The sequence below is a fragment of the Ursus arctos genome, unplaced genomic scaffold, assembly GCF_023065955.2.
Source record: "Ursus arctos isolate Adak ecotype North America unplaced genomic scaffold, UrsArc2.0 scaffold_33, whole genome shotgun sequence".
NCBI lineage: Eukaryota > Metazoa > Chordata > Mammalia > Carnivora > Ursidae > Ursus > Ursus arctos.
Window position 1 is genome coordinate 916,212 of NW_026623019.1, and position 24,639 is coordinate 940,850.

Sequence of the window (24,639 nt, forward strand, 5' to 3'; positions counted from 1 at the left end):
CGTCCCCCCGGCAGCAGAGGCAGACACAGAACCTCAGAGATTCCCAGGGACCGTCCAGTGGCCCTCGTCTCCTAACAGGTGTCCCAGCTGAGCTGCTGGTTAGCTGCACGGGGTGAGGTCTGAGCACTTCCTCCCTGGGTCACTCACTGGTCATCTTCCTCCCAGGTGCACGCGGCTGTCTCCTGGGGATGATGGGGTGAGGGCACCTGGGTCTCTAGGCATCTCGTGGTCAGATGTGTGGCTGCATCGCTGCTGGGAGCCTCTGCTCAGGGACGGGAAGCGGGGGGCTTACAGCAAGCAGTGCTTTCCCTGGGGTGCGTGGGGCGAAAAGATGTGAGCGGTCAGGCACCGTGTGCTCCTCTGAGGTCGTCCCCGCTCCACGTTTGTACCATGTGGTTCTGCGTTCTTGTTTACGGGTTTTCATTTGTTTTATTGTTATTCCAAGATTTAAAAAAAAAAAAAACTGGAGGCACAGCAGGAGCAAGTGGTTTAGGTTTTACGTCTGTCTCTGTAGCCAAGAGGAAAGGAGCACGTAAGGCAGGGCCTGGTGGCAGACAGGGCGCCTGGCCCAGGCAGGGCTGATTTTGGGTGGTGGTGTGTGCCGGCCTGGTGGGCCTCGTCTTCTCTGGTGCTGTGCCCTGCGTGATGTTGCCTTTTCCATAATGGCCCTTTTCAGGCACGACTTGGCCGAGGTCTTGGTTGTCTTGGCTGAGCTCTTGGTTGTCTTGGCCAAGGCGTGGCCCCCACAGGCTCTGAGGTTACTGGTCAGGAGAGCATGTGGCAGATCATGACCTTGGGCCCGCTCACCTGCAGATGCGCCCTCCAGTGCTGTGCGTGCCAGTGTCTGCCCAGCCCGCCGGGCTCCTAAGAGCCAGAGCCAACTGCTTCCCTGGTGACTGGGGAGCTCGGAGGCCAGAGAAGACTGCGCAGGCACCCGTGAAGGCCTGGTCACAGCCCCGAGGGCTGAGAGGTGGCCAAGAGAAGGGCATTCAGGGCAGGGGTGCGGGAAAACCCCGAGGTGGGCCTGCTCCGGAGTCTGGGTCTCTGGGATCCGGGCCAGCAGCAAGGGGAGGGCTGCAGCCGCGGGGCATGGGTGCAGCTGGTACGACCTGAAGCCCAGAGGCTTTCTTTGCACAGCCTTGCGCAGAACAGGAGACAAGGCTCTGGGAAAACGGTCTGTGTTAAGTTACAAAGTACGGAAAGTAGGCCCCCAGTTCTGTGCCGTGCAGAGATAATGAAGCATCCAGAGTGGGTCAGAGACAAGCGGGAGTGGAGCCCCAGGCGGCCAGGAGGGGACCCCACGTGGGAAAGGTGGCCAGACCTGGGAGGAAGGGCTGCCAAGGGTGAAGCCTGGCTGCCTCCTTGGGCGGGCACCTGGACAGGCCTGCTGTCGGGAGGGAAGGGCCGGACTCCACAGAGTGCAGGCAGGGTGAAGCCCTGGGCACAGACCCCTCCTTGTGGTCGATGGGCTTGGGGAAACTAGGAGACCGCGTTTAGGGATTCAGGGGCTACGGTCGAGTTGCAGAAGCGTCTGGTGGTCAGGAGCTGCTGTCCAGCCTCCCCCCACCTCTGGCTCCAACGCACCTGACTAGACGCAGGTGCTGATACCTCCGGTTGTGTCTGCGCACACAGCTCCGGATCTGCTCTGTGTTTCATGCGCGCGCCCATCGGCCTGCTGTCCGTGCTGCAGCAGGTCTGTCCCCGGGACCCCCAAGAAGCCTGCCCCTCTGTGGCTGGCCAGGCCCTGCCCTCACCCTGGTGTCCTGGACCCTCCCTGTGGGGACCCGCCGCAGTGGGCGTGGGAGAGGGCCTTCAGGCAGCCAGGGAGGCGGCCACCCCCCATGAAGGTCTGCCCAGGCTGGGCTGTCCTTGGGGGGGGGGGGGTCACTGCAGGGCAGGGCAGAGCAGGGACACATCCCATTTCATGCTCATGGACAAGTTCTGGCACTTCGCTCAGTGGTGTGAGGACTTGATGGCTCAGGGGCATTTTGGTGCTGGCAGCTCACTGGTCTTCAATGCCAGAACCGAGTGTCTAACGCCGCCGTGCAGGGTGAGACTGACCGGTTGGAGGCGTGCCTCTCATCGCGGAGCAGGCGGGGAGGCCTCTGGCTGGTCTGCGCCAAGACCACTGCCCCTGGAGCTCTTTGGGAGCCTCCTCGGTATTTGAAGGCTGTGGCGAGCAGCAGGTGTGGTGGGGGCCACGAGGCCCGGCCCCTTCCTCGGCAGTCTGTCCATGGCAGAGAACCTTGGATTTGTGGCATCTTCCTGGCAGACCCAGCGAGGGTCTGGATGGTGGTGCTACCTGGCAGGGCTGGCTGTCCACCTCCATCCCTGCCCAGCTGGAAGCTTTCCCAAACAGTTCTGGGCCTCAAGCCGGCTCTTCCCAAGGCCTTGGCTAAGGACAGAAGTCCTGCAAGGGAGACCTCCTGCTGTGTGTGGGTTTCCTGTGGATCCCATGTGTCCCCAGTGCCCTTGCATGGCTGCCTCGTGGCTCAGCGGCTCGGGGAGGAATGCAGCGTATACGCTGGCGAGGAGGAGGGTGAGTGGGGCTGGGTGGAGGCGTATTCATCAGCCATCTGCATGCTGGGCATCAAGGGCAGGGCACAGGCACTAGGGAGGAGGTTCAGGGGACCCCCTGAGGATGGGCAGGGCAGTGGCACGAGTGAGGGCTCATCACCAGACACATGGTCCGTGCTCGGACCTGCACTGTGCCGGACCGCATGCCCTCAGTGTGGAGGTGGGCAAGTCCAGTCAGCTTCTGATTAAAGGTTCACTGAGGGCAGGGAGTGTCTGTACTCTGGTCACCGTGGGCCGTGCCCAGTGAGGGTGTGGAGGCCTCTGTGAGCCAGTGTTGCTCTCCAGCTCTGAGCATGGTGGCTGGTGGCCGATGGCCTCACCTCTGGGGCCCTGACCACAGGCCCAGGCTTCTCTGGTGGTTCCCAGCAGGTAGCTCCTGTCGTTCTTGTCTAGAGGATGGTGGGAATCCGCCCTGAAAGAACCCGCTGCTGTCAGGCTGCGGGGACCTGGCTGACTGGTTGACCCCATGTCCTTGGGCCGTCTGTACAGGACTGCTGAGACCAAAGGATCTGGATGGGGAAGTCTGTGCCCCACTTGGTGCCCCGCACAGTCAGAGCCTGGGACCCAAGTGCCACGGAGACTCCAGAGGGCCCAGTGCTCCCAGTGGGATTCCATGTCAGGACACAGACCAGCAAAGGCCCTTCTCAGCTCCCACTGAGAGATGACTGGTCTGGACCACTCTTGTCCAGTCCCTTCATTTTTATTTGCATGTTACAGACATCATCTCCCTTTCCCCAGCTCAGCCTCTGCACACAGACAGAATGAACTAAAAGAACAATTTATTTGGAGCCTGGGCTGACCTTTGTCCTCTCTCCTCAAACACAGGGGTGGCAACGTGCCTTCCCTGGCAAAGGGTGCAAGGCACCCTCAGGGAGTGTGGGTGTGCGGGTGTCCTGCTCTGGTGAGGGGCTGGGGCAGGAGCGCAGAACCCTCTCTGATAGCAGAGCCTTGCTGAATGACCTTGGGGACGCCCCAGCCGTCCTTGCCCGTCGTACTGCGCCTGCCTGGCTCCCTGAAGGGTCAGCTCACCTGCCCTCAGGCGGGCACTGACCATCAGGATGGGCCAGACGGCAGGGACAGCCTCCGGGACTGCAGGGCCTGACGCTTAGTGGTGGAAGAGCGCCAACCTCCCTGTCCCGCTGCACTCAGGACACCAGACAACACAGCAGCAGTGCAGGGGGGCCAGCCGTGCTTCCCACCTCGCTAGACAGGACCCCTTGTACTTTCCCCCAGGCGTGCACCACTGGTCTGGTCATGGCAGCCACTGGGGATCCGGGCTTGGCCTCAAACCTGCGAAACAATGTATCTTTTTGCACTTGGAAAACAAACCTCCCATGGCCTACTGGCCAGACAGAGCCGGTTCTGTCTGAGCTCTCCTGGCTGACTTTTAGTGGGTTTTTTGCCTCAATCAGTGGGGCTCCAGTAGCCTCATTTGAAAACCAAGTGGTGCGCTTTGCTTTTTCGGTTTTTTTTCTTTCTTTTTTTTTTTTTTTGAATATGCTTTTAGAGACACACTCACTTCTACCTGAAGCTTGGGGCCTGGCCCTGCACCTCCGCCCCTCGGCGAAGCTCACGTGAACCCTGACTCGGGGCCGCCCGGTTAGCCCAGGTGGCTGGTCCCCTCTCTGACGCGCTGGCCTTTGCTCCTCCTTGCACACTGATGACTTGTGCTTAGAGTGTGGTGGCTTGTCCCCCGTGTGTGCTGTCCTGCCTAACCCTGTGGTCTTGTGTCGTTTCTTCTTCCCTTGCAGGGTCTGCCCTGAAGCGTCTCTGTCTAGGCAAAGAGCACAGCAGTCGTAATTATCGGGTTTTTTACCCCTTGTCCGCTCTCCATCGCATGGGCTTTCATGTGGCTAGTGCACGTCAGGGTCTCCGCAGCTGGCGGGCGGGCGTCTGCTCCGCGCCCACCCTCCAAGGGCACTGCTTTGCCTCTGCCTGGAGGGAAAGCCACCAGCGGGTGCCCCTTGCGTCTCCATGGCTCCTAGAGTCTGTGTGTCCTGGCCGGTTGACACACTGACACTCCCCTTCCCCAGAACGTCCACACATTACCAATCGTTAATTGGCTCCTTTTCCAAAACCATAGGAATGAGTATGTCCTTGAAGTGCTAAAGATGAGTGTCCCCGAGGAGAGATGCCGGGATGAAATGGGTATCAGTCCACCTAGGCCGCCCACCACCCTCCCCTCACACTTCTTTGGTTTTTTTTCCCCTTTTCTTTTCTGGCTGAAACATTCATGTAGAATAGCTGTGTGTGTAAAATCCCATCACTAATATTGAACTGTGCGTGTCTGTGCTTTTCATTGCCACTCTAGACTACATTTTGCAATGGCTTGTTTGAAGAGATGGTCATTATGCTTTTTAATGAAGAAGCATTTTAAATTGGCTTATTCGAAATTGCTAATCAGTAATTGTATGTTGTGGGGGTGGGGGACACAATTTAAAAAGAATTAAAAAGCCCCGTGTTGGTCATTTTAAAATAATCTTTCAGTGGAAGTAGGTGAGTGTGACTTCTTTGTCCAGCTCCCCCTGAAACACAGCTCCTGGGCCTTCCTGGCAAGCTGGGACCCCGGTTCCTGCAGGTACAGGCACCCTGCACCCCACAAACGGCTCGGAGCTTGGGGGCCCACAGTGGAAGGCTTTGGGTGTTTGTACCCTTTACTAATACCTTCCCTACATGATCTGGTGAGGAGAGGCACAATTTTGTGTCTTAAGTTTCCAAACCACTAACCCATTAACATTCATTCACCGGCATGCCGATGACCAAGGCTGTCATGCCTTTTTCCTTTGCTGGACGGACAGGCAAAGCACTCGGCACAGTCACATTTTTTTCCCCGCTCAGGGCGCAGAGGCCTTGGGATTCTGCCCCCAGTTTTCTGAGCTCCCTCGCACGTGGGAGTCTGGGGTTCCTGGGCAGCGTGGGCACAGAGTGGATGCCGAGTAAGGCTGCCAGCGGCTTGGGTCCTGTCCTTTGGCCCAGCTCCATGGGTGACAGCTGCCAGGCACAGCCCGGTCCTTGTGGCCTGTGGACATGTTCCAGAGTGTCTACAACGGGTACATGGGCCCCCGGATGCAGACCATCTCCTGAAGCAAGGTGTTGCCTGGCCTAAGCAAGAGCGCTGTGCGAATGACTGCAGCTGGCCGGCGGCACTGTGCGCAGTGTCACCAACCGGGCCTGTGTGTGCTTCCCCAGGGTCCTCCACCAGCAGCCTGGTCCCGGGCCCTGAGCCGGGCCCCCAGCCTACCCTGCACGTCCAGGCGCAGGCAAACAACAGCAACAACAAGAGAGGCACCTTCACGGACGACCTGCACAAGCTGGTGGACGAGTGGACGAGCAAGACGGTGGGGGCCGCCCAGCTGAAGCCGTCGCTCAACCAGCTGAAGCAGACGCAGCGGCTGCACGGCATGGAGGTCACGGCGGGCTGGCCCCCGGCCGCCGCCGAGGCACAGGCTGTAAGTGGGGCGCAGCGGGCGGCCCGGGCGGAAGGGACGGGCTGGGAGCGGCCCCGGGCGTTGGGTGCCAGCTGTGGGGTGCCCAGCCCGCGTCGGGCGGCGCGAGGAGCGGCCGCCTCGGGCTCCGTGTGCCAACGTCCCCGCCTCCCCGGAGGAGCGTTCCCTGCTCGGTCTTGCGGAGGAGCCCATGCAAGGCTGTTACTTCTTCCTGAAATGTTTAGCGAAGTTCACTGGTGAACCCATCTGGTCTGGGAGTTCTTTGAGTGTGGGAAGTTTCCCCTGTGACCTCTTATTTCGACAAATTTCAAACATACAGAAGTGTTGGAAATTGCACAGTGAACTTTCGTGTGCCCCTGCCTGCACGCTGTGGCTGACACTTTGCTGTGTTTCTCCCACATCTCTCCATCCCCTGAGGGTAAGGTTTTCGTTACGGATTCAATTTCTTTTATACTTTCTGTGCCATTTGGATTTTCTATTTTTTTCTTTCTGTTAAGGCCTGCTTTTCTAACATTTGGTAAATACCTAAATTTATCTAAGTTTTCAAATTGACATAGCTGCTCATAACACCGTGTCTTCAGTTTGTAGTGATGTTGTGTGTTTCGTTTCTGATGTGGTGGCTTCTGCGTGTACACCCCCCCCCCCCCGGCCCCGGTGCAGCCTCTTTAGGGACTCATAGATCTTACTAGCCTTCGCAAAGAACTCGCTTTGGCTCTGATGATGCTCTTTATGTGTCATTCGTTTCTCCTCTTATTATCTCCTTCCTTATATATCTGGGCGGCTGTTTTGTTCCAGAATGTTTCTTGAGATGTGCAGGTCATAGATTTCCAGCCTTTCCGGTTTTATAACACAGGCGTTCAACCTATAAAAATCCCTCTCATGGTGTCATCTGGATCCTAAAGGTCTTGATATGTAGCGTTTTCTTTAACCTTCAGTTCAAATTATTCTGTGATTTCCACTGTGGTTTGAAGCAATGTACTTACTAATTTCCTCATACTCTTCTTGCCCTAACTGCACCACGTAACAAAACAAACTTTGGATATTTTCAGTTCTTTAAAATGTGCCGGGACTGGCTCTTCAGCCCAGTTGTCAGTCAGTCTTGTCCACTGCTGCCCTGATGCTCTCCATACTCCCGCCACGCACACAGTGCCCTCCAAGCGAACAATGATGGCAGCTCCCTTCCCACGGTGGCAGCCCTGGAGCCCTAACGCCTCAAACCCCCTCTCTGGTATTTTGTGACCAAGTGAGCGTCCCCCTGGCCCTGTCGGGGTCCTGGCCCTGGGCCCAGGCAGGAGAGTCTCTGCCTCGCCATCTGGACTCCACCACATGGGCTCTCATACCTGTGCAGGCCGTACCCCATTCTTACCAGCTCGCTAATCCCAGTGTTTGAGTGGCAGGGAGTCTTAAGATTTTTAAAAATATTTTTTTACTGTGGTAAATCTGTATAATGTAATATTCACCATTTCAATAATTTTGAAGTGTGTAATTCAGCAGTACTCTGCACGTTCACAATGTTGTGCAGCCATCACACCGTCCATTTCTAAAACTTTCTCCACCCCAAATAGAAACTTCTAAGAAAAAATACTCTCCAGTCCCCGCCTCTGGTACCTCTGCTTATCCAGCCCCCAGTAACCTTCATTCTACTTTCTACGGATGTAAGTGGCATCATGTAGTGTTTGCCCTTTCCTGTCTGGCTTGTTTCACTCAGTGTAACGTTTCTGACACGCAGCCGCGCCACAGCAGGCCTGTACTCTTGCGGGGACGGGAAGGAGCAGGGAACAGAGTCAGCAGTGTTGTAATACACTTACCACGATGAGCATTTTGTAATGTGTATGTATCCTGAATCACGACGTTGTACGCCTTGAACTGATTTAGTATTTTAGGTCAACTACACTTCATTTAAAATTTAAAACTTACTTCATTTTTTTCCAATTTTTAATTGCAAAATATATGACATAAAATTTGCCATCTTAGCCATTTTTAAGTGCTAGTTTTAAGTGCATTGAGCATTAATATTGTTCAACCATCACTACCTTGCATCTCTAGAATTTTTTCATCCTGCAAAACTGAAACTCTGTGCTCACTGAAAAAGAACTTCCCACCCCACTGCCCCCCGTCAGTCCCTGGCAGCCACTATTCTACTTTCTGTCTGTATGGACTTGACTACGGTAGGTTCCTATGTAAGTGGAATCCTACAGTATTTGTCTTTTTGTGACTGGCTTATGTCACTCACCATAATGTCCTCAAGGTTCATCCATGTTATAAGCATGTGCCTTAAGGTCCTTCCTTCTTAAGGCTGAATGATATTCAATGTATGTGCACAGAACATTTTATCCATTTATCTACTGAGGGACACTTCGGTTGCTTCTACCTATGAGCTGCTGTGAGCAACGCAGCCAGGAGCTAGGTGCGCCGGTATTGCTTTGACTCCCTGCTTTCAATTCTTTTGAAAGGCTACCCAGAAGCAGAGTCACTGCATCATATAATAATTCTATTTTTAAGTTTTGAGGAATTGCCAACTGTTTTGCACAGTGGCTGCACCATTTTACATTCCTGCCAGCAGTGCACAAGGGTTTGTTTCTCTTCATTCTTGAACACTTTTTATTTTCTCATTTTTTTAATAGTAGCCATCCTAATACCACTGTGGTATCTCACTGTGGTTTTGATTAGTATTTCCCTAATGATCAGGGACGTTGCGCCTCTTTTCATGTGATTATTGGCCATCTGTAGATCTTTTTTAGAGAAATAACTGTTCAAGTCCTTTGCCTATTTTTTAATCGGTTGTTTTGTTTTTGAGTTTTAGGAGTTCTCTGTATTTTCTGGATTTTAATCCAGATCTGCAAATACTTTTTCCCATTCTATGGATTGCCTTTTTACTCTGTGGACAGTGTCTCTTTTATTTTTATTTTTTTTTAATTTATTTATGTATTTGAGAGAGAGAGAGAGAGAACATGAGCAGAGGGGAGGGGGAGAGGGAGAAGCAGACTGCCCACTGAGCAGGGCACTTGACATGGGTCTTGATCCCAGGACTCCAAGATCATGAGAGTTTAGCTCTTATGTGTAGGCCTTTTATCCAGTGTAATTTCTATATATGGTATGAGGTAACAGTGCAGTTTCATGCTTTTGCATGTGAATAACCAGTTTTCCCAGCACCATTTGTTGAAAAGGCTCTCCTTTCCCCCATTGACTAGAATTGGTATTCTCGTTGAATAGGAGTTGACCATATTTGCAAAGGTTTATTTCTTGGTTCTTTGTTCTGTTTCATTGCTATATGTCTGTCCTTTTTCCAGTATCACAATGTTTTGATTTCTGTAGCTTTGTAGTAAGTTTTGAAATCAGGAAGTATGAGTGCTCCAACTTTGTTTTAATTTTTCAAGATTGTTTTGGTTATTCGTGGTCCCTTCAGAATCCATATGAATTTTAGGACAGGTTTTTCTATTCCTTGAAAAAATGTCATTGGGAATTTAACAGTGATTGCAATGAATCTGTAGATCACTTTGGGTAGTATGACAGTAACAATGTAAGTCTTCCAATCCATGACCATGGGATGTCTTTCCATTTATTTATGCCTTAATTTCCTTTGGAAGTTGTGTGGCTTTCAGAGTGTCAGTCTTTCAACTCCTTGAAGTTATTCCTAAATATTTTAATTTCCTTTCAGATTGTTCATTGTTACTGTATAGAAATACAACTGGTTTTGTAACCTGCAACTTTGCTAAATTCATGGATTAGCTCTGTGTGCGTGTGTCTGTGTGCACCAGGAGCATACACTTTCTATAGGGTTATCTACATGTAAGATTTTGTCATTTCTGACCAGGGATCATTTTACTTCTTCCTTTCCAATTTGGATGCCTTTTTTTTTCTTGCCTGGCTAGAAAACTTCTCTGGCTAGAACTTTTAATATTATATTGAGCAGAAGTGGCAAAAACAGGTATGCTTTTCTTGTTCCTGACCTTGAAGGAAAAGCTTACAGACTTTCACCATTGAGTATATAATGTTACGTGAGGGTTTTCATATATGGTCTTTATCACATTGAGGGAGTTCTGTTTGTAGTTTGTTGAGTACTTTGATTATGAAGGAGAGTTGGATATTGTCAAATACTTTTTCTGCATTAAATGAGATGATTGTAGGTTTCTTTATCCTTCCTCTTGTTATTGGTGTATTACACTGATTGATTTTCATGTTGAACCACCCTAGCATTAATTCCTGGGACAAATCCCACCTGGTCATGGTGTATATACTCCTATTATGCTACTAAATTCAGTTTGCTAATATTTGGGGATTTCTGCATAAATATTCATTGGGTTATCAGTCTATAATCTACTTGCAATGTATCTCTCTGGCCTTGGAATGCTGGCCGCATAGAAGGAGTTAGGAATTATTCCTATGTCTTTAACTCCTGAAGAGTTTGAGAAAGAATGTTGTTAATTCTTCTTTAAAAGTCTGGCTTCTCTTTGTTGAGAGGTTTTTGATTGCTAATTCAATCTCATTACTTGTTATAGGTCTATTCTGATTTTCTATTTCTTCTTGAGTCAGCTCTGGTAGTTTGTGTGTTTCTAGGGATTTTTCTATTTCATGTAAATTATCCAGTTTGGTAGCTAAAATTTTGTCAATTTGCTGATCTTTTCAAAGAACTGACTTTTGGTTTCATTTCTAATTCATTATATTTTCTTTATGACTTCCTATTTTCTATTTTATTATGGTGTACAGTTAGATTATTGATTTAAGATCTTGTTCAGTGTAGCCATTTACAGCTATAAATTTCCTTCTGAGAACTTCTTTTGCTTTATCTCATAAATGTTTATGTATTGTTTTCCCTTTCATTTGTCTCAAGTTATTTTCTAATTTCCCTTGTGATTATTTCTTTGACCCTTTGGTTGTTTATGTGTTTAGTTTCTGTATTTATAACCGTTTTCTAGTATTTTTATTATTGATTTATAATTTCATTCATTGTTGTAGAAAAGATAATTTATAATATTTCAATCTTTTTAGATTTGTATTGTATTTATATTATTTATGTTTATTTATTAAGACTTGTTTTGTGGTCTAATATATGGCCTATTCTGGAGAGGTTCCACATGCACTTGAAAAGAAAGTGCATTCTGCTCTTGTTAGGTACAGTTTTATTAGGGCTAATTGGCTTAAGGTACTTTTCAGGTCCTCTCTTTCCTTATTTATCAGTCTCATTGTTTTAACCTTTATTGATATTAAAGTATTAAAATCTACAATGGTTAGTATAGAACTGTCTGTTTCTCCTTTCAGTTCTACGTCTGCATCATATAATTTGGGGCTTTGTTTTTAGGTGCATATATAATTGTTACATCAACTTTTATCAATATACAGTATTCTTCTTTGTCTCTTATAACCTTTTTTGACTTAAAATCAGTTTTGTCTGGTAATAAAATAGCCATCCTCTTTTTCCATCTTTTTACATGCAACTTCTTTGTGTCTTTGTATCTAAAGTAAGTCTCTGGTAACAGCATATAGGTTGACCATGCGTTTTTTGTTGTTGTTGTTGTTGTCGTTGTTGTTAAGATTTTATTTATTTATTTGACGGAGATAGAGACAGCCAGCAAGAGAGGGAACACAAGCAGGGGGAGTGGGAGAGGAAGAAGCAGGCTCCTAGCGGAGAAGCCTGATGTGGGGCTCGATCCCATAACGCTGGGATCACGCCCTGAGCTGAAGGCAGTCGCTCAACTGCTGTGCCACCCAGGCGCCCCTGACCATGCGTTTTTAACCATTCTGCTAATCTCTGCTTATTAAGTGGAAAGTTTAATACATTTACATTTAAAGAAATTGGGGATAAGGAAGGAATTCTGACTTTCATCGATTTGTTTTCTGTCTTATAGGTTTTTATTTCTCAATTCCTCCAGTTATTGCCTTAAATTTAGTTCTTTTGTATTGTATAATTTCTATTCCCTTCTTTACTTTGTTATATACTTTAGTTATTTTTCTAATTGGTTCCCTTAGGGATTACAATTAACATCTTAAACTTAAAATGACCTAGTTTGAATAATACCAACTTTGTTTCAATAGTATATAAACACTTTGCTCCTATACATCTCCATCTCTCCCCCTTTGTATTTTCCCCCACTGACTGAATCTTTATACACCGTGTGCCCATTAACATTTATTATTATTGCATAAAGCATTTGCCCTTTAAATCATATAGGGGAAAAAAGGAATTAAAACCAAAAGTACAGTATATTTATCTATGTAGTTATCTTCTTTATTTCTTCATGTGGCTTTTATCCTTCCACGTCAGTCTGTAAGACTCCCTTTACCATTTCTGGTAAGGCAGACCTTTTAGTAACAACTTGTCTTAGATTTGGTTTATCCAGGAGTCTGGTTTCTCCTTCGTTCTTTTTTTTTTTTTTTTTTTTAGATTTTATTTATTTGACAGAGACAGCCAGCAAGAGAGGGAACGCAAACAGGGGGAGTGGGAGAGGAAGAAGCAGGCTCCTAGCGGAGAAGCCTGATGTGGGGCTCGATCCCAGAACACTGGGATCACGCCCTGAGCCAAAGGCAGATGCTTAACGACTGTGCCACCCAGGCGCCACTCTCCTTCATTCTTGAAGAATCATTCTGTTGGATATAGAATTCTTACTTGACAGTCTTCTCTTTCTGTACTTCAAGTATTTTTTTCTGCCTCCTCTCTCTCTCCTCCTGAAATTCCCATAATGTATATATTGGCCTGCTTAACAGTATCCCATAGATCTCTCAGGCTCTGTATAGGTTTCTTCATTTTTTTCTTTCTGCTCCTCAGACTGGATAATTTCAATTGCATGATCTCAGGTTTGCTGATTATTTATTTGCTGCTCAAATCAGTTGAGTCCCTCTAGCAGATTTTCAAATTTCAGTTACATTTTTCAGTTCTGATATTTCTATTTGGTTCCTTTTATAATTTCTTTATTGATATTCTCAAGATGTTCTGCATAGTTATCCTGGTTTCAGTCTGTACATGGTTTCCTCTAGCTCTTTGGACATATTTAAAACAGCTGATTCAAGTCTTTAGTCCACGGGTGTCTGGATGGCTCAGTTAGGTGGCCAACTCTTGGGGTCCTGGGATCGAGCCCTGAGTCAGGCTCCACACTCAGCAGGGAGTCTGCTTGAGGATTCTCATTCCTTCTCCTTCTCTCCTTCTCCTCCCACCCCCCGACTCATGTGCTCTCGCTCTTGCTCTAAAAGCAAATAAATAAATCTTAAAGTCTTTAGTCCAATATCTAGCTTTCCTCAGGAACAGTTTCTGTTAATTTTTCCCTTTTGATGGGCTGTACTTTTCTGTTTTTCTGTATAACTTGTGATTTCTTGTTGAAAGCCAGGCATTTGCATATTATAATTAATAACTCTAGAAATCAGATTCTCCTCTTTCCCAGTATTTGCCGGTTTTGATTGTTGAAGGCTTAGCTTGTATTAGCTTGAGATTTCCTTGAATATCAGGAGATGAAAAAACACCTCTCCCAGTCTTTACAGATTGGCTCAGGGCTAGGGGACTCCTTCAACACTTAGCCAGGCCATTTACAATCTGTCCAAGCCCTCACTTCTTGCTTGCATTGTGACTAGTGGTGAAAGCTCAGGTTTTTCTGTTTCTTTTTCTGACAATGTATCCTGAATAGAGCATGTGCATGGCTTTCTAAATTCCCCAGCACACATACACTTTCCAATGCCCTCATTTCCCAAAGAAACTCTCTCCCATGCTTTTCTACTATGGCTTTTAGACAGTCTACATATATCTTGACCTTTGGCCCCAAGCAACTGTGGATTTTTTAATTGCCTTACAATGTTTTTGAGCAATGCCTGCCACTTTTCTGCCCTTAGAGAGTTGCAAATATGTACAGACAGATATGTGTACCTTGTGTCAGTCCGTCAGGTGGCCTGTACACAGGTTAGAATAGACATACACAATAATTTGTAGGGAGCGCCTGGGTGGTGTAGTTGGCCCAACTCTTGGTTTTGGCTCAGGTCAGGATCTTCGGGTCATGGGATTGAGCCCTACCTCAGGCTCCACATTTGGCAGAGTCTCCTTGGGATTCTCTCTCCCACTCTCTCTGCCCCTCCCGCTCATGCTCTCTCTCTCAAAAAAAATAAAATAAATCTTTTAAAAATATTGGTGTCTTTAAAAATAATAATTTGTGAGTAAGATCTCTGCTCCCTCTAGAACCAAGGACCGGGCTCCCACACTGGGAACATAGGCTGCCCTCTTCTAGCTATAAAGCTAGGGATGAGTACGGCCTGGGGCCAGTAAAAACACCACAGTGCTTTTCTTCTTTTAAAAAGTTTGCCTAGGGGCGCCTGGGTGGCTCAGGCAGTGTAAGCGTCTGCCTTCAGCTCAGGTGATGATCCCAGGGTCCTATGATCAAACCGTGCATCTGGCTCCCTGTTCAGTGGGGAGTCTGCCTCTGCCTCTCCCTTGCTTGTGCTCTCTCATGCTCTCTTTCAAATTAAAAAAATCTTTAATAAAAAGATTTTTTCTTGATTTGTCTTTTACTTCTGCTTGGTTGCCATGAACCTTTAATTGCTTTCTGGAGTTCTGACAAAGTTAGTTTTGATAGTTTCTGGTTCTTTTTCAGTGCTTCTGTGGAATGATGGAAGTTTAAAGCTGCCTACTGCAGTTTGCTTATGTCATTTCTACTGAGACATTGTGTTTGTGAATATTGCATCAGTTATTGAAAGAGGAATTTTTATAATTTCCCACTATGGTTTTGGGCTTGTGTATTTCCTACTGTAGTTCTGATTTTTCCTTTATATGTTTTGAGGCCATGTTATCAAATTCAGATTTACTATATGTGAGTTGAACTTTATCTCTTATGAATTTTGCCTTTAAGTCTAGTTTGTCTGAAACTGCTGTAGCTACACTAGCTTCTGTTAGGTTATTATTTACATGGTATGGTTTCCTATCCTTTCAGTATTTCTATATACTTGTTTTAGATGTATCTCTTGTAAAAAGCATATAATTTGGGTTCTGTTTTATTTCTTGATTCTGTTTTTAAATTTTGTCCATTCACATTTAATGTAATTGCATATACACACCCTCGAACAGTATAGGACTTAGGGGTGCTGACACCCTGCTCAAAAATCCACATATAACTTTTGACTCCCCCAAACTTAGCTACCGATAACCTTACCAATAACAGCAACACATATTTTTTATGTTGTATTATATACTGTACTCTTACAGTAAACTAAGCTAGAGAAAAGGAAATATTAAGAGAATAGAAAATACATTTACAAGAGTGCACTATAAAAAATCCACTTATAAGTAGACCTGCACAGTTCAAACCCATGTTGCTCAGCACCAAGTGTATATTTTAGCTTAAATCCATTATCTTATCATATATTTTCTATTTGTCCTATGCTGCTCCATGTTCCTTTTTCTCTCCTGTGTTCTTTTGAATTTGTTAGAGATGTATTTTCTTATGCTTTTTTTCCTCCCACTATTAGCTTGGAAATTTTACTTTCTCTTATTATTCATTTAATGATTATTCTAAATACTATAGCATACATCTTTACCTTATCAATCTTCTTTTACCCATTTCCCAGGCAGTGGAAAGACCATGAAGCATTTTCATTGCCTTTACTCCCCTCCTAACATTTACTTTTTTTCAATTCTATGTTGACTTTCAGTCTCACAATACCTTTTTTATACAGTCAATATTCATCTATATCTGCATATTTATTGTGTTTTTTCATTTCTTTTTGCCTCTAATCTTCACTCTAGGAGCTTTTTCCTTCAGAATTTCCTTTAACGTGTGTGTACCAGTGACTTATGCCTCAGTTTTTGTCTAAAAATGATATTTTAAAAAAAGATTCATTTATTCAAGAGAGAGCAAGCACCAGTACACGACTGGAGGGAGGGGCAGAGGGAAAGGGACGGAATCTCAAGCAGACTCTCCACTGAGCACAGAGCCTGACGCAAGGCTCAATCTCACAATGCTGAGATCATGACCTGAGCGGAAACGAAGAGTCAGACAGTCAACCAACTGATCCACCCAGGCACCCCATAAAAATGTCTTTATTTCATTGTCACTCTTGAAGGATATTTTTAATGGGTATAGAATTCTGGGTTAGCAACAATTTTAAGGACTGTGACATTTTCATTCTCTTGTTATTTGGCCTCCCTTGTTTTTCTTTAAAGTGAGCTGCCAGTGTGTTGTTACTCTGAAGAGAATTCGTTTTCTTCTGGCTTCCATTGGTTTCGTTTTCAGAAGATTTATTATGAGATGCCTAAAAATATACATTTTTATTCTACTTAGACTTCATAGGGCTCCTTGACTCTACAGTTTCATTTCTTGGTCAAATTTGGAGGTTTTTCTGCCATTTCTTCCCATACTGCTGACCTACTCTCCCCCCCCCCCCATTTTCCTCCTGAGACTGCAGTCCATATATAAGGTCTTTTACTCTATCCTTGGTCTCTTACACGTTTTCTCATCTTTTCTCTCTTGATAATTTATTCTGGATTATTTTCTTCAGATCTTTTAGTTCACTAAATTATCCTCTGTGTCTATACTCTTATTAACCCTGTCAATTGAGATTTAAATTTCAGTTATTGTATTTCTTTTTTAGATTTATTTGAGAGAGAGAGATGGGGAAGGGGCAGCAGGAGAGGGAGAAAGAGAATCTCGAGCAGACTCCCTCATGAGCATGGAGCTCAACACGGGGTTTGATCTTATGAGGCTGAGATCACTACCTGAGCTGAAATCAAGTAGACTGCTTAACCAACTGAGCCACCCAGGTGCCCCCAGTTTGTGTATTTTTAAGTTGAAAATTTTATGTTTTCTACACCCCATCCACATCTGCTTTCTGTACTTCAAGTATTTCTTTTTCTCTTTCTTTTCTGACTGCTCCGGCTAGAACGTCTAGTACTATGTTGAATAAAAGTGGTGAGAGTGGACAGCCTTGTCTTGTTCCTGATCTCAGGGAAGAGCTCTCAGTTTTTGCCCATTGAACGTGATGTTTGCTGTGGGTTTTTCATATATGGCCTTTATCATCTCCAGGTATGTTAGCTCTAAACCCACTTTGTCGAGAATTTTTTCATGAATGGGTGTTGAATTGTGTCAGATGCCTTTTCTGTATCTATTGAAATGATCATATGGTTTCTATGCATTCTTTTGTTGATGTGACATATCACGTGATTTCCACATACTGAACCATGCTTGCAACCCCAGGAATAAATCCCACTTGATTGTGACGAATAACTTTTTTAATGTATTCTTAGATTCGGTGTGCTAGTATTTGTTGAGTATCTTGGTATCTATGTTACTAAGAGATACTGTCCTGTAGTTCTCTTTCTTTGTGGTGGTGTTATCTGGTTTTGGTTTCCGGGTAATGCTGGCCTCATAGAATGAATTTGGAAGTTTCCCTTCCTCTTTTATCTTTTGGAATAGTTGGAGAAGAACAGGTATTAACTCTTCTTTAAACGTTTGGTAAAATTCACCCGTGAAGCCGTCCGGTCCTGAACTTTCATTTGTTGGGAGTTTTTTGATTATTGATGCGATTTCATTGTTGGTGATCAGTCTGTTCAGATTTTCTATTTTTTCCTGATTTGGTTTTGGGAGGTTACTTATTTTTCTAGGAATTTATCCATTTCTTCTAGGTTGTTCAGTTTGTTGGCTGTAATTTTTCATATACTCTCTTACATGAGCCTTTGTATTTCCGTGGTGTTGATTGTTATTGCTCCTCTTTCAGTCCTGACTTTTGAGTCCTCTTTCTGTCTCTGTCTCTGGATGCGTCCGGCCGAAGGTTTATCGATTTGTTGGTCTTTCAAGGAACAAGCTCCTGGTTTTATTGATCTGTCCTATTGGGTTTTTTTTTAGTTTTCATTTATTTCTGCTCTAATCTTTATTATTTCCTTCCTTCTAGTGGTTTGGGGTTTTGTTTGTTCTTCTTTTTCTAGCTCCTTTAGGTGTAACGTTAGGTTGTTTGAGATTTTTCTTGCTTCTTGCGGTGGGCCTGTAGTGCTCTAGACTTCCCTCTTGGAACGGTTTTTGCCGCATCCCAGTGATTCTGGACCGTTGTATTTTCATTTTCATTTGTCTCCATGTACTTTTTGATTTTCTCTTTGATTTCTTGGTGACCCATTCATTCATTGTTTAGTAGCATGTTATTTAGTCTCTACATATTTGTGTTCTTTCCAGATTTTTTACTTCTGGTTGATTTCTACTTTCATACTGTTGTAGTCAAAAGAGATTCATGGCATGACTTTATTAGTCTTTTTTAATTTGTTGAGACTTGTTTCGTGGCCTAATGCGTGATCTGTTCTGGAGAATGCTCCGTGTGCACTTGGAAAGAAAGTGTATGTGGCTGTTTGGGGATGGAGTGTTCTGAATATATCTGTTAGATCCATCTGGTCCAGCGTGTCATTCAAAGCCACTGATTCCTTGTTTATTTTCCGTGTGGATGATCTGTCCATTGATGTTAGTAGGGTGCTAAAGTCCAGCCAGACCAGATGTCTGCTCCTAGACCAGAGCTGGACTGTTGTGTGTGGTTGTTGTCCCCTCTCCCTGGGCAGGAGTCACTTTGGAGTGATGTTGGCTCCTGTCAGTGCTGCTTGCACACTGCCAGGCTTGTGGTGCTGCTTTGGGTGGGTTCCGGCCGGGTGTGTACTGGAAGGACAGGTCTGTAGGAGGGGATCAGAACTTGTACAGAAGCTGGCCAGTTTAGAGGTGGGCATCTGCAGCAGAGTGCAGGGGTGGGGCATGCTCTTAGCAAGACAGGTGGAGAGTGTTCCTGTTGCCCTGGTTCCCAGAGGTGCTGTATGTAGGGAAGGAGATAGCACCCACAAGCTCTTTTTTTCTTGGAAAAGTCTTTCGAACATCCCTGCCCCTCCGGCACTTGGCTATGAGATTAGTAAGTCAGTGTTCTCGTATAACCCAGCATTTTTCAGACCGTTGCTTCTATGCTGTCTCAGCACGGCCATTTGTTGTGCTGCCTCTTTAAGGCCAGGAATCCTTTTCCTCTCACCCCCAGGCTCTCCCAGGGCTGGGCTGGCTGATTTTTGAAGTTCCAGCTGTTATGCCCTGCTGACTGTAAGACTTGGTGTAAATCTGCCCCTCTGATTTTCATTTGAGTTCTCTGTGCCTGAGGCATCCCTCCCTCCTGCAGACAGTCCTGAGTCTGGATCACGACTGCGTCTCCACCCTTCCTACCTGCTTTGATGTGGCCTCTTCTCTGCACTTTGCTGCGGAGAGTCTGTTCCGCCAGTCTTCAGGTTACTTTCTGGGTTATTGACGCTGATGTGGGTGTTATCTAGCTGTATCCTGGGTTGAGGTGACCCCAGGATCCTCCTACACCATCTTCCCTGGAAGTCTGCTATATCCTTTTTTGTAAGTTGCCAGCTCTTTGCCAAAATTTGCAATCTTGTCTTTCTTTCACAGTTTCTGTTTTCTATTTCATCTAGTTTTCCTTTATGTTGCCTTGTCTTTTTAACTTCTTAAGTTGTATGGGATGTTTTATTTGAAAATTTACCTGTAAAACGAAATGGAGGCCTAGAAATTGGTCTGATATTGTTTTCATTTGTCTTTGAGCACCTTTTCACATTCTTACTGGCCATCTTTTGTAAAGTGCCTGATCAGGGATCTTTACCTTTTAAAAGTTGAATTATCTCTTGATTATTGATTTATGGGAGTTCATTATTATCCTTTCACACATCATGGATACATTCTATCATTCTGTGGCTTGTCTTTCATTTTTTTAATGGTGAATGTGAAATGGCAGACATTTTAATTCTGTTGAGGTCCAGTTTATCCCATAATTTTTTTGCCCTATATTAGGAAACTTTGCCTCTTTCAAATACAAATATTCTCACATTCCTGTGTTTTTTTCCTAGAAGCTTCATTGTTTTAGCTGCTGAATTGAGGCCTGCAAGCCACTTCAAATTACCCGTACGGTCTGACGTAGTGGTCTTTCCCCCGTATGCCTGTCTGGTTGTTACAGTACCTTCCTTTCCACACTGAATGGCACAGACATTGGTCAGGTGGTCACGTATGTATAGGTCCACTTCTGAATTCACTGTGTGTCCCACTGAGCTACTCTTTCATCCTTATGACAGTACTACACCCTCGTAAGTACTGCAGCTTTACAGTGTATTTGGTATCTAGGAGGGTACAACTTCCAACATCAATCTTCTTCAAGAATTTGGTTTTTCAGGGCACCTGGGTGATTCAATCAGTTAAGCATCTGCCTTCGGCTCAGGTCATGATCCCAGGGTCCTGGGATTGAGCCGTGTCGGGCTCCCTGCTCAGCGGGGAGCCTGCTTCTCCCTCTCCTTCTGTGGTTCCCCCTGCTTGTGCTCTCTCTCGTGTTCTCTTTCAAATAAAGATTTGATATATTTATTTGACAGAGAGCGAGACAGGGAACACACAGCAGGGGAGAGGGAGAAGCAGACTCCCCACGGAGCAGGGAGCCCAATGTGGGGCTTGATCCCAGGAATGTGGGATCATGACCCTGGGCTTATGACCTGAGCTGAAGGCAGACGCTTAACGACTGAGCCACCCAGGTGCCCCTATACCAAATCTTAAAAAAAAAATTTTTTTTTGATTTTTCTAGGTCCTTAATATTTCCATATACATTTTAGAAGCCTCTTTCCAACAAATTTTGATTGGGATCGTATTGAGTCTATTGATCAACTGGATGAAATCTGACATATTAGCAATACCAAGTGTTCCTGTGAACGTGGCATCTGTTTCATGGTGTCTTTAATTTTCTCTCAGCATAGTTTTGTAGGTGTTACACATCTTTTATTAAATGTATCCCAAGGTAAGTGATATTTTGGGATGTGGATATAATCTGCATTCTTAAGTCTCATTCCCCATCGTACGTTGCTAGTACACAGAACTCTGTCTTCTGTCCTGCCCTTGTGCTACATTTGCTTGTTCGAGAAGTCAGTTTGTATAGTCTTTCAGCTTTTCTCCAAGCACAATCCTGTCCTCTGCAGATGAGGATGGTTTTCTTTCTCTTTTCTAGTCTGTGGCTCTGCTCTTTTTCTTGCCTGGCTGGGACTTGCCACACAGTGTGGACTAGGAGTGGGGCGAGCCACGGATGAAGTGCATTTGGCGTTTTCCAGCAGCCGAGGTTTGGCTGCAGCTTCCGCTGACGTGCTCCCAGATGGAGGACGCCCCCTCCAGCCTTGCTTCTGTGAAGGAGTGTGGAACTTCTTACCTGCTCTCCCTGCATCTGTGGAGAGCATCACCTGGGTTCTTCCTTGTGGTGTAATTGGGCAAGGGGCAGGGCTATCCACGGGGAGAGCAGCCTTGAATTTCCGGGGCTGACGCCACTGGGCTGTGCTCTTTTTAGGGTTGCTGTATTCGATCTGCCTGCACTCTGGGCATTGACAGCTATTGGTCTGTAATCTCTGTGGCCTCAGTTTTCTGTATCACGGTCATGTTGGTCTCACCAACCATCTTCACTCTCCCTTTCTTGTGCTGCTTCTCCCTTTGGGGTGTGGAGAGTGGAGGGCTTGTGCTGCCATGGGCTCCTGGGCTCTGGTCCTTCCATAAAGGCCTTGACCAAACAGGAAGCCCTGGGGTGGGGCGTGCAGTTCCTCAGCCCACCAGGGTCAGGCCCTGCAGTGTCTACTTTGGCCCAGGGATAGCCAGGCCATGGGGTAGCCAGGCTGCAGCTCTGGGGAGACAGGGAGGGCACTGGCTGCTTCTTGGCCCCATGCTGTCACTCTGGTATCAGCCATTAGAAGGCATCCCATGGCAGGTCCTGCTGAGGATAAAGCATCTGTGGGGATCCCTGGGGAGGCCAGCTGTTGGCAGCCACATGCGCCTTCCTCTTCTTGTCTTGTAGATGAACGCCCCTCGAGCAGCAGTGGGGACACCATGTCTGGCCCCAGCACCCAGCCCTCTAGCCACCGCGGCCATTCCTGGAACCACCCCAGTCCTGCCCATGCCAGGTACTGCCCTTTCCGGCCTACCAGCCCCACCCTGCACCCGGCCTCTGGGCCAGTACAAAATCCTGTTCCCACCTCCAGTGTCCTGGGGTCCCTGGGCGGCCCAGGTGGGCAGCCAGAGCCCCGCCCCCAGGCTAGGCTTGGGTGCAGCAGGCGTGCCCGCACTGCCTGTGTTCTTGCGGCCGCCTGTGGTCAGCGCACCTGGCCCTAGACTGCGAATCACATAGCTCTCTTACCACTGGTCCGCTGGAATGCGTGGAACTGAGCAGTCCGGGGGAGCCAGGTTGTGGCTTGGCCTCCGAGTCCCGCCCCGCCTGCCCGTGGGTGCCTGGCAAGGGGGCCAATGCGCGGGCAGCAATGCTTGCTTCCTTCACTGCTGCAGACCCTGCTCCCTCTTAGGTTTCCATGGTCTACACTTGCAGCCTTTGCACCCACTTCCTGTACTTGAACCGATGGTTAGAACGTTGTAATCACCCTGCCGAAGTCCAGTGCCTTGAATTCCAGCTTTTCTGTTCCCTGATGGAAAGAAATGTTAAAAAAAATCGTATGTTGAAAAAATTGTATTTCATTTCGATAATTGGCTTGTGTGCTGCTATCTGGCCCATTTTAAGTTGCAAAGCTATGAAGCTAAAGCCTGACTTTAGAGTTCTGTTGTAAATGAGGTCTCTCTGGGCTTCTCCAGTTCCTGATAGCAGACAGACACCCCCACCCCCAGCGGCAGTGCTCTGGGTGCTGCCGGCAAGCTCCCTGGGGATGTGTGCTTCCCGGGACAGCGTGTTGCAGGCCACAGCAGGTCTTCGTAAGGAACATCAGCAGCTGTGTTTGGCTGTGCAGAACCTGCTGGAATAGTGCTAGATGAGCAAACACGCCCTCTTGACCCAAAGCCTGTGGGGCACAGGCAGGCCACCATCCTGCAGAGACTGCATGGCCCCCTCAGCTCTGAGGTTCTGCTGACCCTCCTGCGAGCTCTCCTTCCTTTTCCATCATTTCCACAGAGGCCTGGGTCTCACTCTGCTGTGTGCATGCAGGTTGCCCTGCCCGGGCTGGAAGGACCCCTCCCCTGCAGATTTTAGTGGGACTCATCCCAGATGGGCACCAAACCGCCCCAGGTGGGAGCTGAAGTCCTTGCTCCTCGTGGCCAAGATGTTTCCCATTTCCCATCAGAAGGCAGGTGCCTTGGGCTGCCTAGCTGTGAACTGTATAGTTCTGCTGTACTTCGGGACCTCACTAGAACTGACTAAATGATTTTAAGTGTATTATTCCATCAATTCAGTTAGAATTGAGTTTTCTAGGTGATTATGCAGTCTTCTGCCAGGGCACGATGGTGTAGTAAGAGATTTCTGTTCTCTGTAACGTGCCCTTGGTCCTTTGGTGGAGAATTTCGTGCACCTGGTTCCTGAGGGTGGTGGAAGCCGCCTTCTCCTGCTCTCCCCACCTCCCCGCTGCACCAGAGGTGAGATCTGGGGTTCTGTCTTCATACATGTATGGTCAGTGGCACAGAATCCCCAAGAGATTGTATATATATATGAAGGAGAAAAATAAACATTTTTGCTTGAAAACAGTGTGGAACAACATCTTTTCCTTACCCTCTGCCCATGTAAAAGCTGAACCAGCCAGGCTCCTAGGCCGTCCTGGGCGCAGCCTTACACTCAGCTCCACACCTCCCGTGGGTGGGATGGTGGGTGCTGTGTCCCCAGCAGGAGCCACATGTGGTGGATGCTGAGCTGGCTCGGGATGAAAGGGGGGTGTTAGTGGAAACCCCCCCCCCCATCTTCTGCACACGGTGTTCACCAGGTGTGGCCTGGGATCTGAGGACCCAGCTCTGCTGCCTCCGGGCCTGTTTGTTTGCTCGGCTTCCTGCCACTCTGGACTTGAACTGCATTTAGACCTACAGTGGGCTCTACCCCATGGAGGGTGTGAATCTCAGGGCAACTAAACGGTGACTCTGACCCCGTCGACGTTGCTGACTCGCACAAAGCCCAACCCCCTTTTCAGAACCAGTGCAGACCCCATGGCCCCATCTGGTGCTTCATCTAAGACCCGGGCAGAGTGGGGGCATCTCAGGGCTGCTGCTTCTCTCGCTGTACCCAAGGAGCTTGACACTGCACACGTGCTGGGAGGCCCTGTCTGGTCCCGGGCAGCGGCTCCATGCAGCAGCTGGCCCAATGGCAGAAGTCTGCCTGCACAGTGAGAGGGTCACAGGCCACCTAGCTCCCCAAGGAGTGTACCTGTGCTGGCAATGCTGTTCCACCTTCCAGGGCCTTGTGTGACCGAGCTGGGCCTGTAATGAGCTGTGGCGGTTTTGTTTTCTAGATTCTGAGAGTGAGAAGCCCGACTGAGCCCAGGCAGGCCAGCCCGACCCCGACGCCAGGCCCCGTGTCGTCACACATGGAGAAGGCGAGTCCACGCCTCGTGTCCAGTTCACGCTGTTTTGTAACCACTTTCTAAGCATTTTTTATTCACAACTGGAAACACAAACATAATGCAAGAATAAAGAATATTTTGGGGGAAAGGGGACTTTGGTTTTTCAAGCTCTGTCCTGTCTGGTGGCCTCAGAGAGTAGGAAGCGAGTGAAGGGTGTTGGAGAATCCCCTGGACCATGCAGCAGGACAAGGTCTGGGAGCACCCTTGGCTGAGGGGTTCCTGGTGTGGTGGGGAACTTGTGTGTTAACATGGTGCTTTAGGTGCACCTGTTAGCCCAGGGTCCTCAGGCTGGGACACCAGCCA

The 24,639-nt window shown here is 47.4% G+C and overlaps 1 protein-coding gene across 1 annotated transcript in view; it reads left to right on the top strand.

The window, feature by feature from the left end:
* Positions 1-24,429, top strand: part of WNK2 (WNK lysine deficient protein kinase 2) — a 67,053-nt gene extending 42,624 nt beyond the window's left edge. The window contains exons 12-15 of the mRNA XM_057305549.1: positions 4,329-4,373; positions 5,767-6,026; positions 21,810-21,915; positions 24,226-24,429. Of these exons, the coding sequence (XP_057161532.1) occupies positions 4,329-4,373; positions 5,767-6,026; positions 21,810-21,915; positions 24,226-24,251 (437 nt within the window). The 3' untranslated portion in view covers positions 24,252-24,429. The remainder of the gene's footprint in view (positions 1-4,328; positions 4,374-5,766; positions 6,027-21,809; positions 21,916-24,225) is intronic.
* The last annotated feature ends 210 nt before the right edge of the window (positions 24,430-24,639 follow it).